At 47.6% G+C, this 12,452-nt stretch overlaps 1 protein-coding gene across 2 annotated transcripts in view; it reads left to right on the top strand.

Moving 5' to 3' along the window:
• arhgap39 (Rho GTPase activating protein 39) overlaps nucleotides 1-12,452 on the top strand; it is a 51,569-nt gene that overhangs the window by 18,983 nt on the left and 20,134 nt on the right. For both annotated transcript variants that reach the window (XM_049011357.1, XM_049011356.1), the window contains exon 2: nucleotides 11,911-12,345. In XM_049011357.1, coding sequence (XP_048867314.1) covers nucleotides 11,911-12,345 — 435 coding nt within the window. The remainder of the gene's footprint in view (nucleotides 1-11,910; nucleotides 12,346-12,452) is intronic.

Raw genomic sequence — 12,452 nt, 5'->3', positions numbered from 1 at the left:
GGGAGGGGGGGTTGTAGGCTGGGGGGGGGGAGAGAGAGAGGGGGGGAAATGGAGATGGAAACGAAAAAACAGAGCTGTAACGGAAAGGAGGCCTTTATATGCTGGATTGTTTTAGGCATATTGGTTGCCAGTAAAGGTATCGGGAAAATATCTGTGTACCTGAAAGTGCAGGGGGGGGGGGGGGGGCATTGGGGTGGAAAAGCAATTTACCACAAGAGCCATGTGGATATTTTTAGTGGCTTAGTGTTCCGTAAATGGGATTTTAGAACAAAGCCAGGAGACGTGTGTGTGTGTGTGTGTGTGTGTGTGTGTGTGTGTGTGTGTGTGGTGATGGTGGGGGGGGGGGGGCATGCGTATATTACATTTTGGGGGCCAAATGTCCCCACATAAAATACACACACAAATAATCCTCACAATATAAATCTCAATTTTCTAAAAGTCTGTGACTGCAATCAAAAAACTAAAAGTGCCAACAAAAGTCTTGTATTTTGTTTGGTTACTTATGGTTAGGGTTAGGGTTAGGGCTCGGTAGGGGTAAGGGTGTCACTGCTGGGTTTAGGGTTTTTCCCAAAGAAATCAATGGATGGTCCCCTCAAAGATATTAATACAAACGTGCGTGTGTGTGTGTGTGTGTTTGAGGCTCTGTGTGTGTGAGAGTGTGTGTGTGTGTTTCTGGCTCTGTGTGTGTTTGAGGCTCTGTGTGTGTGAGAGTGTGTGTATGTGTTTGAGGCTCTGTGTGTGTGTTTGAGGCTCTGTGTGTGTGAGAGTGTGTGTATGTGTTTGAGGCTCTGTGTGTGTGTGTTTGAGGCTCTGTGTGTGAGAGTGTGTGTGTGTGTTTCTGGCTCTGTGTGTGTTTGAGGCTCTGTGTGTGTGAGAGTGTGTGTGTGTGTTTGAGGCTCTGTGTGTGTGAGAGTGTGTGTGTGTGTTTCTGGCTCTGTGTGTGTTTGAGGCTCTGTGTGTGTGAGAGTGTGTGTGTGTGTTTGAGGCTCTGTGTGTGTGAGAGTGTGTGTGTGTGTTTCTGGCTCTGTGTGTGTTTGAGGCTCTGTGTGTGTGAGAGTGTGTGTGTGTGTTTCTGGCTCTGTGTGTGTTTGAGGCTCTGTGTGTGAGAGTGTGTGTGTGTGTTTCTGGCTCTGTGTGTGTGAGAGTGTTTGTGTGTGTTTGAGGCTCTGTGTGTGTGTTTGAGGCTCTGTGTGTGTGAGAGTGTGTGTATGTGTTTGAGGCTCTGTGTGTGTGTGTTTGAGGCTCTGTGTGTGAGAGTGTGTGTGTGTGTTTCTGGCTCTGTGTGTGTTTGAGGCTCTGTGTGTGTGAGAGTGTGTGTGTGTGTTTGAGGCTCTGTGTGTGTGAGAGTGTGTGTGTGTGTTTCTGGCTCTGTGTGTGTTTGAGGCTCTGTGTGTGTGAGAGTGTGTGTGTGTGTTTGAGGCTCTGTGTGTGTGAGAGTGTGTGTGTGTGTTTCTGGCTCTGTGTGTGTTTGAGGCTCTGTGTGTGTGAGAGTGTGTGTGTGTGTTTCTGGCTCTGTGTGTGTTTGAGGCTCTGTGTGTGAGAGTGTGTGTGTGTGTTTCTGGCTCTGTGTGTGTGAGAGTGTTTGTGTGTATCACTATGTGAGTAATGGTTTCCTTTAATAGAATGGAGCCTCTTTGTATTGGCTCAGTTTGAGGGATATGGGGTTAATCTGACAGACAGTAGCAGGATCGGAGAGTCGGGGGGTTGGGGGGGGGGGTTGTGTTGTCAGGTCTGGCGATCTCATTACGGCCAGATATGGGTTTATTTACATAATGGGAGCTAAGAACAAATTTCATTTGAATTACATTTCATGCCAGATTTGGGTTTATTTGGGGGGGGTCTTAGATTTGGGGCCCCTTTAGAGTTCATCCTGTGGAGCTCGGGGGCAGAATCCACGCATTCTGTTCGTGGTCAGGGGGCGCTGCACACGTGACAGAGAGGTCACTTTTTTGGGCGGTGTTTTCTGGCGTCTCATATGCACCCCTGCCCCTCACCCCCCATGTCGAGTCTGCGTTTCCATGGTGATGGGAAAGCAACTCACGCTGTCGACCACTGATTGGCATGTCTCAATGGGAACCACTACAGTCACCTGCATGAATAAGATCCATCTAGTTGCTCGTTGACCGTTCTCGACCATGACCCTTAATCACGACGCTTTGGCTACCTCCTGCTGCCGTCCTCATGGTCATAAAGCTTTTCGAATTTGAATAGTGGCCAGCTGAGGGAGTATGTGGTGTATGGAGGTGATTTTGCATGTGGGTGGCTGAATCTCTGTGAAGCTCTTTCAATCTCCCGCTGCTGCCACAGGGGGCGCTAAACCCCATGTACCCCTCCCTGCTCATGTTTACCCCCGGCACAAGATCTTCCCTCGTGTTTTGCGCTGACGGAGCCTGTCCTGTTTTCCATCTCCCTCCCTGCGGAAGGCATGCTTCACCTGGGTCTCCACGGCAACAGCCGACTCGGGACGGGTACTGACTGAATCCGACAGCTCTGCCTTGTTTTTGCCATCTTATTTGTATTTTTCCATGATTTTTGTGAACGCAACAGGTTGATAGTGCCACTCAGGATTCCAGAATCTCATGCCTGATATGTCATAGAAAGCTGGGCCCTCTACTTGTGTTTCCGAGCGTTTTCGATGGCAAGGAAGCAGTGGGCTTTGGGCTCACCTCCGCGATATAGATATGTGTGAGTCTGAGTGTGCCGAAATACACACATGCACCTGTGCACTGGTGTTTGTGTATTCGTGCACACCCTCCACCCACACCCCCACCTGTTTCTCCCCCCTCCCTCTGGTCCCCATGGCAACACTCCGCACTCACTGCGCCATGTCGTGAAATCGGAGACGCTCCCCATGCTCAGACAATGGGCCCGTAGTGGCCCCTGTCCCGGCCCATTTAATATTTAACATTCCGCACTTCTCAGCCTATTGTTCTACCGCGGTCACTTCCGCCGGCTCATCTGAAGATGTTCCGGATCACAGAATGAGTGTGATGTGCCAAACATCCGAATTAGCGCCTCTGGGGGGGTGCTGCTAAATACCCATGCCGCAGCGGGGGATGCTGTTGTACCCTAGGGCGGAATATTTAAACCAGTAAAACCAACTGTGTGGTTGGGTAAACAGCACAGATTGCCTCAGAAAAATGCGATGGATGAGAAATAAGATGACAAGTGACAGAGACGCGGCTGTCGGCTGCCATGGCGCCGCTGAGATGAACGTTTGTGTAAACACATGCGCGCCCATATGCTCAGAGCGGGCAGGGAGCGTCCCTGCAGGGTCTGATTGCCCGTTTGTTAGAAGCTCGCCGGTTGGATCCCACCCGGTTGTCGAGGCAAGCAGTTGATCCCCCATCTGGATATGGAGACATGGGTGGAGGTGTGTGTGGGGGGGGGGGTGGTTGTGAATAGCCTCCATGATGCTGTGAAAATTTGTAGGTCTCAAAATATTTGTGAAACCAGTTTGCATGAATTATTATAAAACTCAATATATCCAATGGAAGTTTTCATAAATCATAATAATGACCTTTGACCTAAAAGATGAGTATAGTTTAGGGCAGTGTTGTCCTAGCTTAGATAGCTTTTGGTGATGATGCTAGTTTTGAGGCACTGTTGTTGATTACTAGTTTAGGGGCAGTATTGTCAATGACTTTACCTTGGTAGAGTGTCGTTAATGAGTCTAGCTTTGATTACTTTTGGTGATGACTCTACTTTGGGATGGTGTTGTCTAGTTGCACCAACTAGTCTAGTTGGGAGCACTGTTTTTGATTCACGCTGTTGTTGGACCTTTGAGAAACATCTTTGAATGATAGTCAATTCAAGTGGCTTTTTCTTGTCATTATATCATTTACAGTTGGTTCAGTACACAGCAGCGTCGGGGCCATCCCGAAATGCATTCATCAATTCCAATACAAATGAGGAACTGGAACTGGAGTTGAGATTGGGGGAAAAAACTACGGGGAACAGAATTGGAATTGAATTTGAATTTCAGGGAGATTTTAATTCCAACTCCAGTTCCATTTCCGGATTTGCACTGGAATTGATGAATGCATTTCGGAATGGCCCAAATCCTGGTACACAGTGAAAGAAAATGAATAAAAGAATGTTGCTACAGGACAATGGTGTTACATAAAACAACATGGGTACAATAGCTACACAGAACGACATAAAGTGCAGGTGTGTGCAGACATTGCAGGACAGTGCAATGAGACAAGACAGTACAGCCCTGACCAGAGCTCAGCTCTGATATTTACAGGTGCAAAATGTAGCAGGTTGTGCAGAGATGCAGCAGTGTATTAATAAAAACAATTGTAAACATGACAATGGAAGAAATGACAAGTAACGATACATAAATAAAATGCAGCTGCAGCCTGGGTCTTCCCTGCTTCTCAGTGATGAAGGGCTTCTTCCTTGCTTTATGGGTCTTCAGTCCTGCTTCTAGGAGCCTGATACAAACTAGCCTAGCAGTGCACTTCACACCTGCACTTAATCTCTTGCATTCTTTTTGATGATCACTTGAGGTTATTCTCTGATTTATGAGGCACTGCTGGATAAGTCGACGGTCATCTCTGGCATTAGAAAGTTGCTTCTGCCCTCTACATGGCTGGTTTCTGGTCATTACCAGTGTCTCCTGCATCACCTTGTTCTTGTGTGCTGCTGTCTTAGAAACTTTGAGCCTGGAAGTAGCGTGTCATGCCGTGTAGCCTTCTGCCAGAAGAACCAGGATTAACCCAGAATTTACAAATGCAGATTTAAAAAAAAATATATATAGTGTTTTCTTAATTTTTTCCAGAGCTGTGTGTGTGCGTGTGTGTGTGTCTGTTACACAGTCTGGCTGTAAAGGCTCAAATGCATCGGTACGTTTTTCCAGATGGCAGGAGGGTAAAGAATCTGTGTGAGGTGTGCGTGGGGTCATCCACAGTGCTGGCCGCTTTGCGGATGCAGCGTGTTCTGTGAATGTCCACAGTCCAATGATCTTCTCAGCTGTCCTCACTGTCCGATGAAGGTCTTGTGATCTGTGACACTGCAATTCCCAAACCAAACAGTAACGCAGCTCCTCAAGATGCTCACAATAGTCCCTCTGTAGGACGTCGAGAGGATGGGTGGTGGGAGATGGGCTTTTCTCAGAGATACCGCTGGGCTTCTATTGGCTATGGAGCTGGGGTGGGGGAACCGGGCAAGGTAATGGACAGTCGGGCATTTATGCACATATGAGATGAACCTGCTTTAAACCCTGTATCTTCCCAGGCACCTTTTTACGAACAGCATGTTGCGAAGACTTCAAACAAAATCAAAGCGGAAATGAACGAAATAGGCCAAATCACCCACACCTCACTGCAGGATGCTTATAAAATTTGACCCCTACAGCATGCTGACTTGGAATAATCATATTTAAGAGACAGTACCAGCTGGGAATTTGGGAGCAATATTGTGAAAGTCAATTAGACATAAAATTAGATAAATGTAGGTGAATTCAGTTTATTTTTTATGCATAACACTGCTTACAACATGGCTGGTGCAAAGTGCTCACTGTTAGATAGAAATGGTGTTAGATGTGAGTCTGAACCTTTTACTTTATAGCTTTAAAAATGAGTGAGTGTAAAAAATCGAAGCCTCTAGGCTCCTTTGGTCTGCTGTTTGCCCAAACCCTCCCAATGAAAACGGTCTTATTGTTTATCCAACGGTACAGATGATGGCATCTGCTTCCTCGAGGGGGTGCCTCGATCCTCCCGTGGAAACCACTAAATGAATTTAACAAATAACGCAGATAAATGTGATGATTACTGCTACCAACTGGTGTCAACTGGGAGAAAAGTGGAGGGGGGGGGGGTGGGTGGGCAGAGTGTCGTTACAGTTTCTATATAGCGCCTTTCCTGTTTGATGAGCTTCGCAGCTCATTTTCCCTGAAAAGTGAGGTGTCTGTATGAAAAGTCACACTGGGGATGTGTAATTGACTAATGGTGCTGGATCCAAAGGGATTGTGGGATTGAGCACCATGGGAGACACTGGAGGGGGGAGCCCCGGTATTGAACTAAAGGATTAAAGGTCAGCACCGTTTTGGAGATGGGGTACAGTTGGCTGGATTCCCGAAAAGTCTTCATTTGTTGGCTTAGACTTTGTCTGTGGAGTAGGTGATTGGTACAAATTCGTCCCAATATTGCAGCCACCACATCGGCGTCTATTGTACACATCAGAGTATGGCAGCTGTGTACAGGATAGAAGTGAACAAATTAAATCTAGAGTGATCCATATGGAATTCCTGCCAATTTCACTTTGAATTTCCCCAACCGGCACGGGGTCAGTAATTTTCTGGAAGCAGTGATAAAAATACCGAGCGTTTGCTCTTTCCTCTGCAGTGTCCGTGACAGCAATCGCATTTCAGAGTGGATGAATTTGCACTCGCTATGTTTGTGCGTATCTCTGAAAGGCTGGGCGTCTCGATTACAGCCGGCTTGACGGGAACGTGAGGATAAACACAGATTCCTCTTCCCATCCCATGCTGTTGTTACATCTGTTGCTATGAAAACAGTTACCTACAAAGACTTGACTGGTCAGCGCTATGCGTGCTCTATCCAATGGGGATAAAACTCACATGCCATTGGTCTGTTTTTTATGAAATACTCTGCACTTTTCACCTTTTGGAACCACTTTGATGGAAGCTCAGGCTGAGACATGGTTCTTATCAATAAAACTGATACATATTTCACCGTAGCCTCACACCTCCAGGGCTGTCGAATCGCATCTGGCTCCCAGGTGAAGTTCCCTCCCACTGCCCAGAGAATGGTACCCTGGTCGGTCCTTACCAGAGGTGGATATTTCAGGCCCAGAAAGTAAAAATCATGATCAAGATTTTGTTTCAATCAACCAGTTGAGTATAAAGAGTCACAGTCACAGAGTACTCAACTGGTTGGTTGAAACAAAATCTTGGTCTGGATTTGTACTCTCTGGACCTGAAATTTCCAGCTTGTGTTGGACGTTTGTTTTGGAAGATGGTTAGATGGTTATTTTGCCCGGTCTGAACTGTTGAATGTTGTCTTGAGTTTTCGGTCTTTGTGACTTGATGCACACTGGACAGCTTGTAACAGATTTACACATGGCTGTGGCTGTGATCCCTCTGTATTAGTGGCTAATCAGTCTCACATTCACACCACCAGTCTTCTGTCTCCCAGCATCAGTAAGGCACAAGTACCACAGTGGAAAAAGACCTAGATATGCCAGCAGGAGGACTATCCTCTGACCTTGTGTGGAGCAGATGGTTGGAGATTGTCTGCCGGAAACTGGTGATGTACTGTAAGTTCATTTGCGTGATTTAAATTGAGACAGATTTTTATGCATTACAGCCCAGGTGCCTTGTGGCTGGTTGTTTTTTTACTTGACAGTTTACATGAACACACTTGTGTGGTTAGTTGGTGCAGCTGAAAACTACCAGCGAAATAAGCGCAGATCAGCCAGAAAAAAAACCAGACAAATTCTCGAAAATGAAACAACACCGTGGGAAACACACAGGCCTACACATGGACACGAACGAAACACAAACAAACAGAGAGACACCGAAAACCCCAAGCAGGTAAATGGGCATGATAACAAAACACGGCGACACGCATGGACTCGAAAAGCCGCTGCAGAAACAAACACACATGCCGATAAACGCAAATACACAAATAACCAAAACATACACAAGGATGATGCAAGTAAACAAAAAAACAGAAATACAGGCGAAAGACTTTTAGAAACAAAACAAAAACAAGACACAAGTGTGACTCAAATAAACAAAAACGCAAACGTGAATACAAGCTCAAGTACCAGATAGCAGAGTGTGACTGTGCATGTGTGTGTGTGTGTGTGTGTGTGTGTGGAGGGGGGAGCGGGGGCAGGGAGGCTGCTAGCACCCCCATCTGGATTGTAAGGACTCTCCATGTCAGGTTCCCAAAGCCCCCTCCCACACCCACTCAGTGAGCACTTATCTGAACCCCCCCCACACACACACATACACACACAGTCAGTAATGCTGTAGTAATAGGCCCTCTTGGCTAGGCAGTGGAGTTGGGCCTCATATTTAATGAGGTAGGCCACCTCTTTGCTGCCTGCTGTGTCTTTTTAGTGCTGAATTGGAGGAACAGCTGTGAATGCAGGACTCTTTCAGTGGAGTGACCGGGACGCCCTTGGGGGAGAACCCTACCATCTGTCTGCATCACTGTGTCTGTCTGTCTGCCTGCTTGTGCCTGTATGTCTGCATTCTGTTTCTCCATGACTGTGCCTCTCTCAGTATCTCTCTGTCTGTATATGTGTGTGTCTGTCTGTCTGTCTGTTTATGGGTTTTTCTGGCTCCCCTAAGATAGTACTTCCTGAAAATCAGGCTCTGTGTTGATGAATGAGTGCAAATATGCCTGGAATGTTTTATTCTCGGGAGGGGAGGTGGGGTATTTTAAGCCAATAATCACATTAAAATTGAGTCAAATGGAAGTTCCTGTAGAGACAGGAGAAGAAAAATTCTGTGCCTATCTGTCTGCATTCTGTTTTTCTGTTTGTGTCAAGCTGTGCCTTACTGTCTGCATTGTTTCTCTGGGTCTGTCAAGCTGTGCTTTTCTGTCTGCATTATGTTTCTCTGTGTCTGTCAGCCTGTACCTATGTCTGCATTCCGTTTCTCTGTGTCTGTCAGTCTGTACCTTTCTGTCTGCATTCTATTTCTGTGTGTGTGTCAGCCTGTACCTTTCTGTATGCATTATGTTTCTCTGTGTCTGTCAGCCTGTACCTATGTCTGCATTCCGTTTCTCTGTGTCTGTCAGTCTGTACCTTTCTGTCTGCATTCTATTTCTGTGTGTGTGTCAGCCTGTGCCTTTCTGTGTGCAATGTTTCTCTGTGTCTGTCAGCCTGTACCTATGTCTGCATTCCGTTTCTCTGTCTGTCAGTCTGTACCTTTCTGTCTGCATTCTGTTTCTCTGTGTGTGTCAGCCTGTACCTTTCTGTCTGCATTATGTTTCTCTGTGTCTGTCAGCCTGTACCTATGTCTGCATTCTATTTCTCTGTCTGTCAGTCTGTACCTTTCTGTCTGCATTCTGTTTCTCTGTGTGTGTCAGCCTGTACCTTTCTGTCTGCATTCTATTTCTGTGTGTGTGTCAGCCTGTACCTTTCTGTGTGCATTATGTTTCTCTGTGTCTGTCAGCCTGTACCTATGTCTGCATTCCGTTTCTCTGTGTCTGTCAGTCTGTACCATTCTGTCTGCATTCTATTTCTGTGTGTGTGTCAGCCTGTGCCTTTCTGTGTGCAATGTTTCTCTGGGTCTGTCAAGTTGTGCATTTCTGTCTGCATTTTGTTTCTCTGTGTCTGTCAGTCTGTACCTTTATGTCTGCATTATGTTTTTCTGTGTCTGTCAGTCTGTACCTTTCTGTCTGCATTCTGTTTCTGTGTGTGTGTCAGCCTGTACCTTTATGTCTGCATTATGTTTTTCTGGGTCTGTCAAGCTGTGCATTTCCGTCTGCATTATGTTTCTCTGTGTCTGTCTGTGCCTGTGTCTGCATTCTGCTTCTCTCTGTCTGTGGCTCTCGGTGTTGTGCCAGTATGGCTGTGTTTTGACTTCTTGCCAAAAACACGCCAGGATCAGGGAGAGTATAGAGGATATTACACTAGCACCACAATGTTGTTTGTACACTCGACTCATTACAGAAAACAGGCTTTGCCTGTCGTCTCGAGTGATCGACTGCTTACAGATTAACAGGCTCCTAATTCACCCTGACCCACCTGATGAGATCCCCTTCTTGTCACAGAGCCAGCTGCTTGTCATGGACACAGCTGTCCTGTCCCTCATTCTGTCAAACCCAGTTAGAATTGATGTGCTGCAAGATGTTTGATGACATATTCTAAGATAGTTGAATTTGGGTCCCAAATCAAGTTTGCTTTGGTTAAACTGCACAAGTGCTTATCTTAATACAGTGTGTCTATACAGGCCTCTGTGTGTGCGTGCGTGTGTGTGTGTGTGTGTATATATATGTAGGAGGATCAGGAGTGTAATTGTGGATCTATTCTGTGTATAATGGCTAATTTATTCTTCATTTCATAAAAATTTCAGTTCCTTTAGTTGGGGGATTTGTACAACAGGAAACTGCTACTTTGCCCTGGAGGGGGTGTTTTTTTTTCTACCAGGGGCACCTTGTGAGAGGGTCAGGGGCTTTCTGAAACAACTCTTCAGGAGTAAAATCCAGATCATTCTGGAAACAGCGGCTGTGACCATTTAATTCCTGACACAGTGTATAGGAAATTTAAATATTTTTTAAATTTCTTTTTAACGCATCTGTCACAATAACAAACAGAAGAAACATACAAATGGAGGCAGCCTGAATTTCCCCTCTTTTAAATTCCTTTGAAAGTGAGTTAGTGTCCCATTCCTAAAGTGAGCTAGTGTCCCATTCCTAAAGTGAGCTAGTGTTCCATTCCTAAAGTGAACTAGTGTCACATTCCTAAGTTTAAATCAAACTTCATTTGAATTTTACCGTGTGACATTTTTGGCTTATATTTGAGGCTGGGTATGCAAAGAGCAGAACGTAATATAAAGCAGAGGTGTGTCTGAGAGGGTTTTCTCTTTCTCTACCTACCCTGCCCCCCCACAACGCATTTAATGCATCCCTGAATATTCTATCCAAACGAATGGCGATCTCATTCACAGAGACTCACCGAACCACAGCCGTTTGACAAAACACCAGACTCCATGCATCGCCCTGGTTACAGGATGTACGAGCTGAGATGCTGTGTCGGAACCAACGATGGCAATAGAGTTTTTCTGATAACCAACATGGCTAGGAGGCTTTTGAGATGAGGGGTGGGGTCGAGGGTTTCCATGAATGGCACCGTTTTCCGTATGTCCTCCGAGATCAGACTCTGGTGGCCTGGAAGAGGGGCATTGGGCTGATGTGCATTAGGGTAGGACAGCAGTGCCCTAGTGGATTAATGGATAAATTAATGTGGTTTCCCCATAAATGAAGTTGAAGTTGTTATTGTCCTGGTGAGTGAAACACTTATTTCTACAAGGGTCCAACAGCAAAGCCCTGTTTGGAGAACTCATTCAGGGCCAGCAGCATGTGGCCTTGTCCTTAAATTGAAGTGCAAAATGAAATAAAAATGAAGGGCAGAACGAACATGGTTAATTAATAATGCGATTGGAGTGCCAGGGGTCTTTGAGGGTGGGCGAGATGGAGGTGTTGTGATGATTGGCTCCCAGCTAGCCAATCGGATGGCTTTGCACCACCGGCAGTGGGCGGGGAATGTGTGAGGGAACTCCATCCAGAATGAAGGCGTCAGGATGCAAACGGCGTGAGTCACAGAGCTGCCGGGCAGGGTGTATACGTGTGCGTGTGAGAGAGCTCTCTGTTTCTGATGCAGAGCTGTTGAAAAGTCATCACTGAGGAGAGCGCCTCTCTGAGTCTAAACCCCCCCCCCCTCGCCAGCATTATGATGGCAGGCACATCAGCTGGTCCGCCTCGCCGCACTCCCAGCCGTGCGATGCCCCCCCCCCCCAAGCCCAGCTCCTCTCCCCTGCGACGTGACGAGCCTGCCAATGGAGACCTAGCAGATTCCCTTTTTCCTCCCTCTCACCCGGGGAAGAGGCGCAGAGGTCAGCAGATGAGCACCCTCTTAGTGGAGGGGGGAGTCAATCACACCCAGCCTCACCCATGAGTGCGATACCAATATGATTTCATCGCCTGCAACGCCGGCCCCTGTTGCCATGGCACCTAGTAACCAGGCACAGATGTGGGAAGGCAGCACCCTACCTGCACCCGAACACCACTGGGGTGGGAGGTGTCTGTGGTCTGGCAGCAGGGATGCTGACAGTCTACCCTTTGCATGCACTTACCCTCTCACCCTGACCCTAATACCCGTACACGCATGCGCCATGCTCACTCAGCTCTCTGTCGCCCCCTGCAGGCTGGAGTGGGTGGAGATCATCGAGCCGCGCACGCGGGAGCGCATGTACGCCAACCTGCTGACGGGCGAGTGCGTGTGGGACCCGCCGCAGGGCGTGCGTATCAAGCGCTCGGGCGAGGACCAGTGGTGGGAGCTGTTCGACCCAAACACGTCGAGGTTCTACTACTACAGCGCAGCGTCCCAGCGCACCGTGTGGCACCGGCCCCGCGACTGTGACATCATCCCACTTGCCAAGCTGCAGACTCTCAAGCAGAGCGCCGATGGCGAGCCCATTCCCGCCTCTCCTCCACGGCAACAGCGCCAACCCCCCCGCCGCCGACGCGCCTCTGCCGACAGTAGCCCTGGCCGGGGCAGTGCAGTCAGCACCTCCTCCTCGCTGGACCAGGAGCTGGCAGACAAGCAGAGCACCACCACCACCAATGCAGAGGGGGAAAGGTAAGGAGCTAGGGGTGAAGGTGTGGACATATGAAATCTGAAAGAGGGACAATCTGTTGTACCTTTTGATCCACAAATGACCCTGAATTCCTTCAGTAAAGAAACAT

Source organism: Brienomyrus brachyistius, chromosome 4, assembly GCF_023856365.1.
Source record: "Brienomyrus brachyistius isolate T26 chromosome 4, BBRACH_0.4, whole genome shotgun sequence".
NCBI classification, from domain to species: Eukaryota; Metazoa; Chordata; class Actinopteri; order Osteoglossiformes; family Mormyridae; genus Brienomyrus; species Brienomyrus brachyistius.
This window is presented reverse-complemented; position numbering and strand designations above follow the sequence as displayed.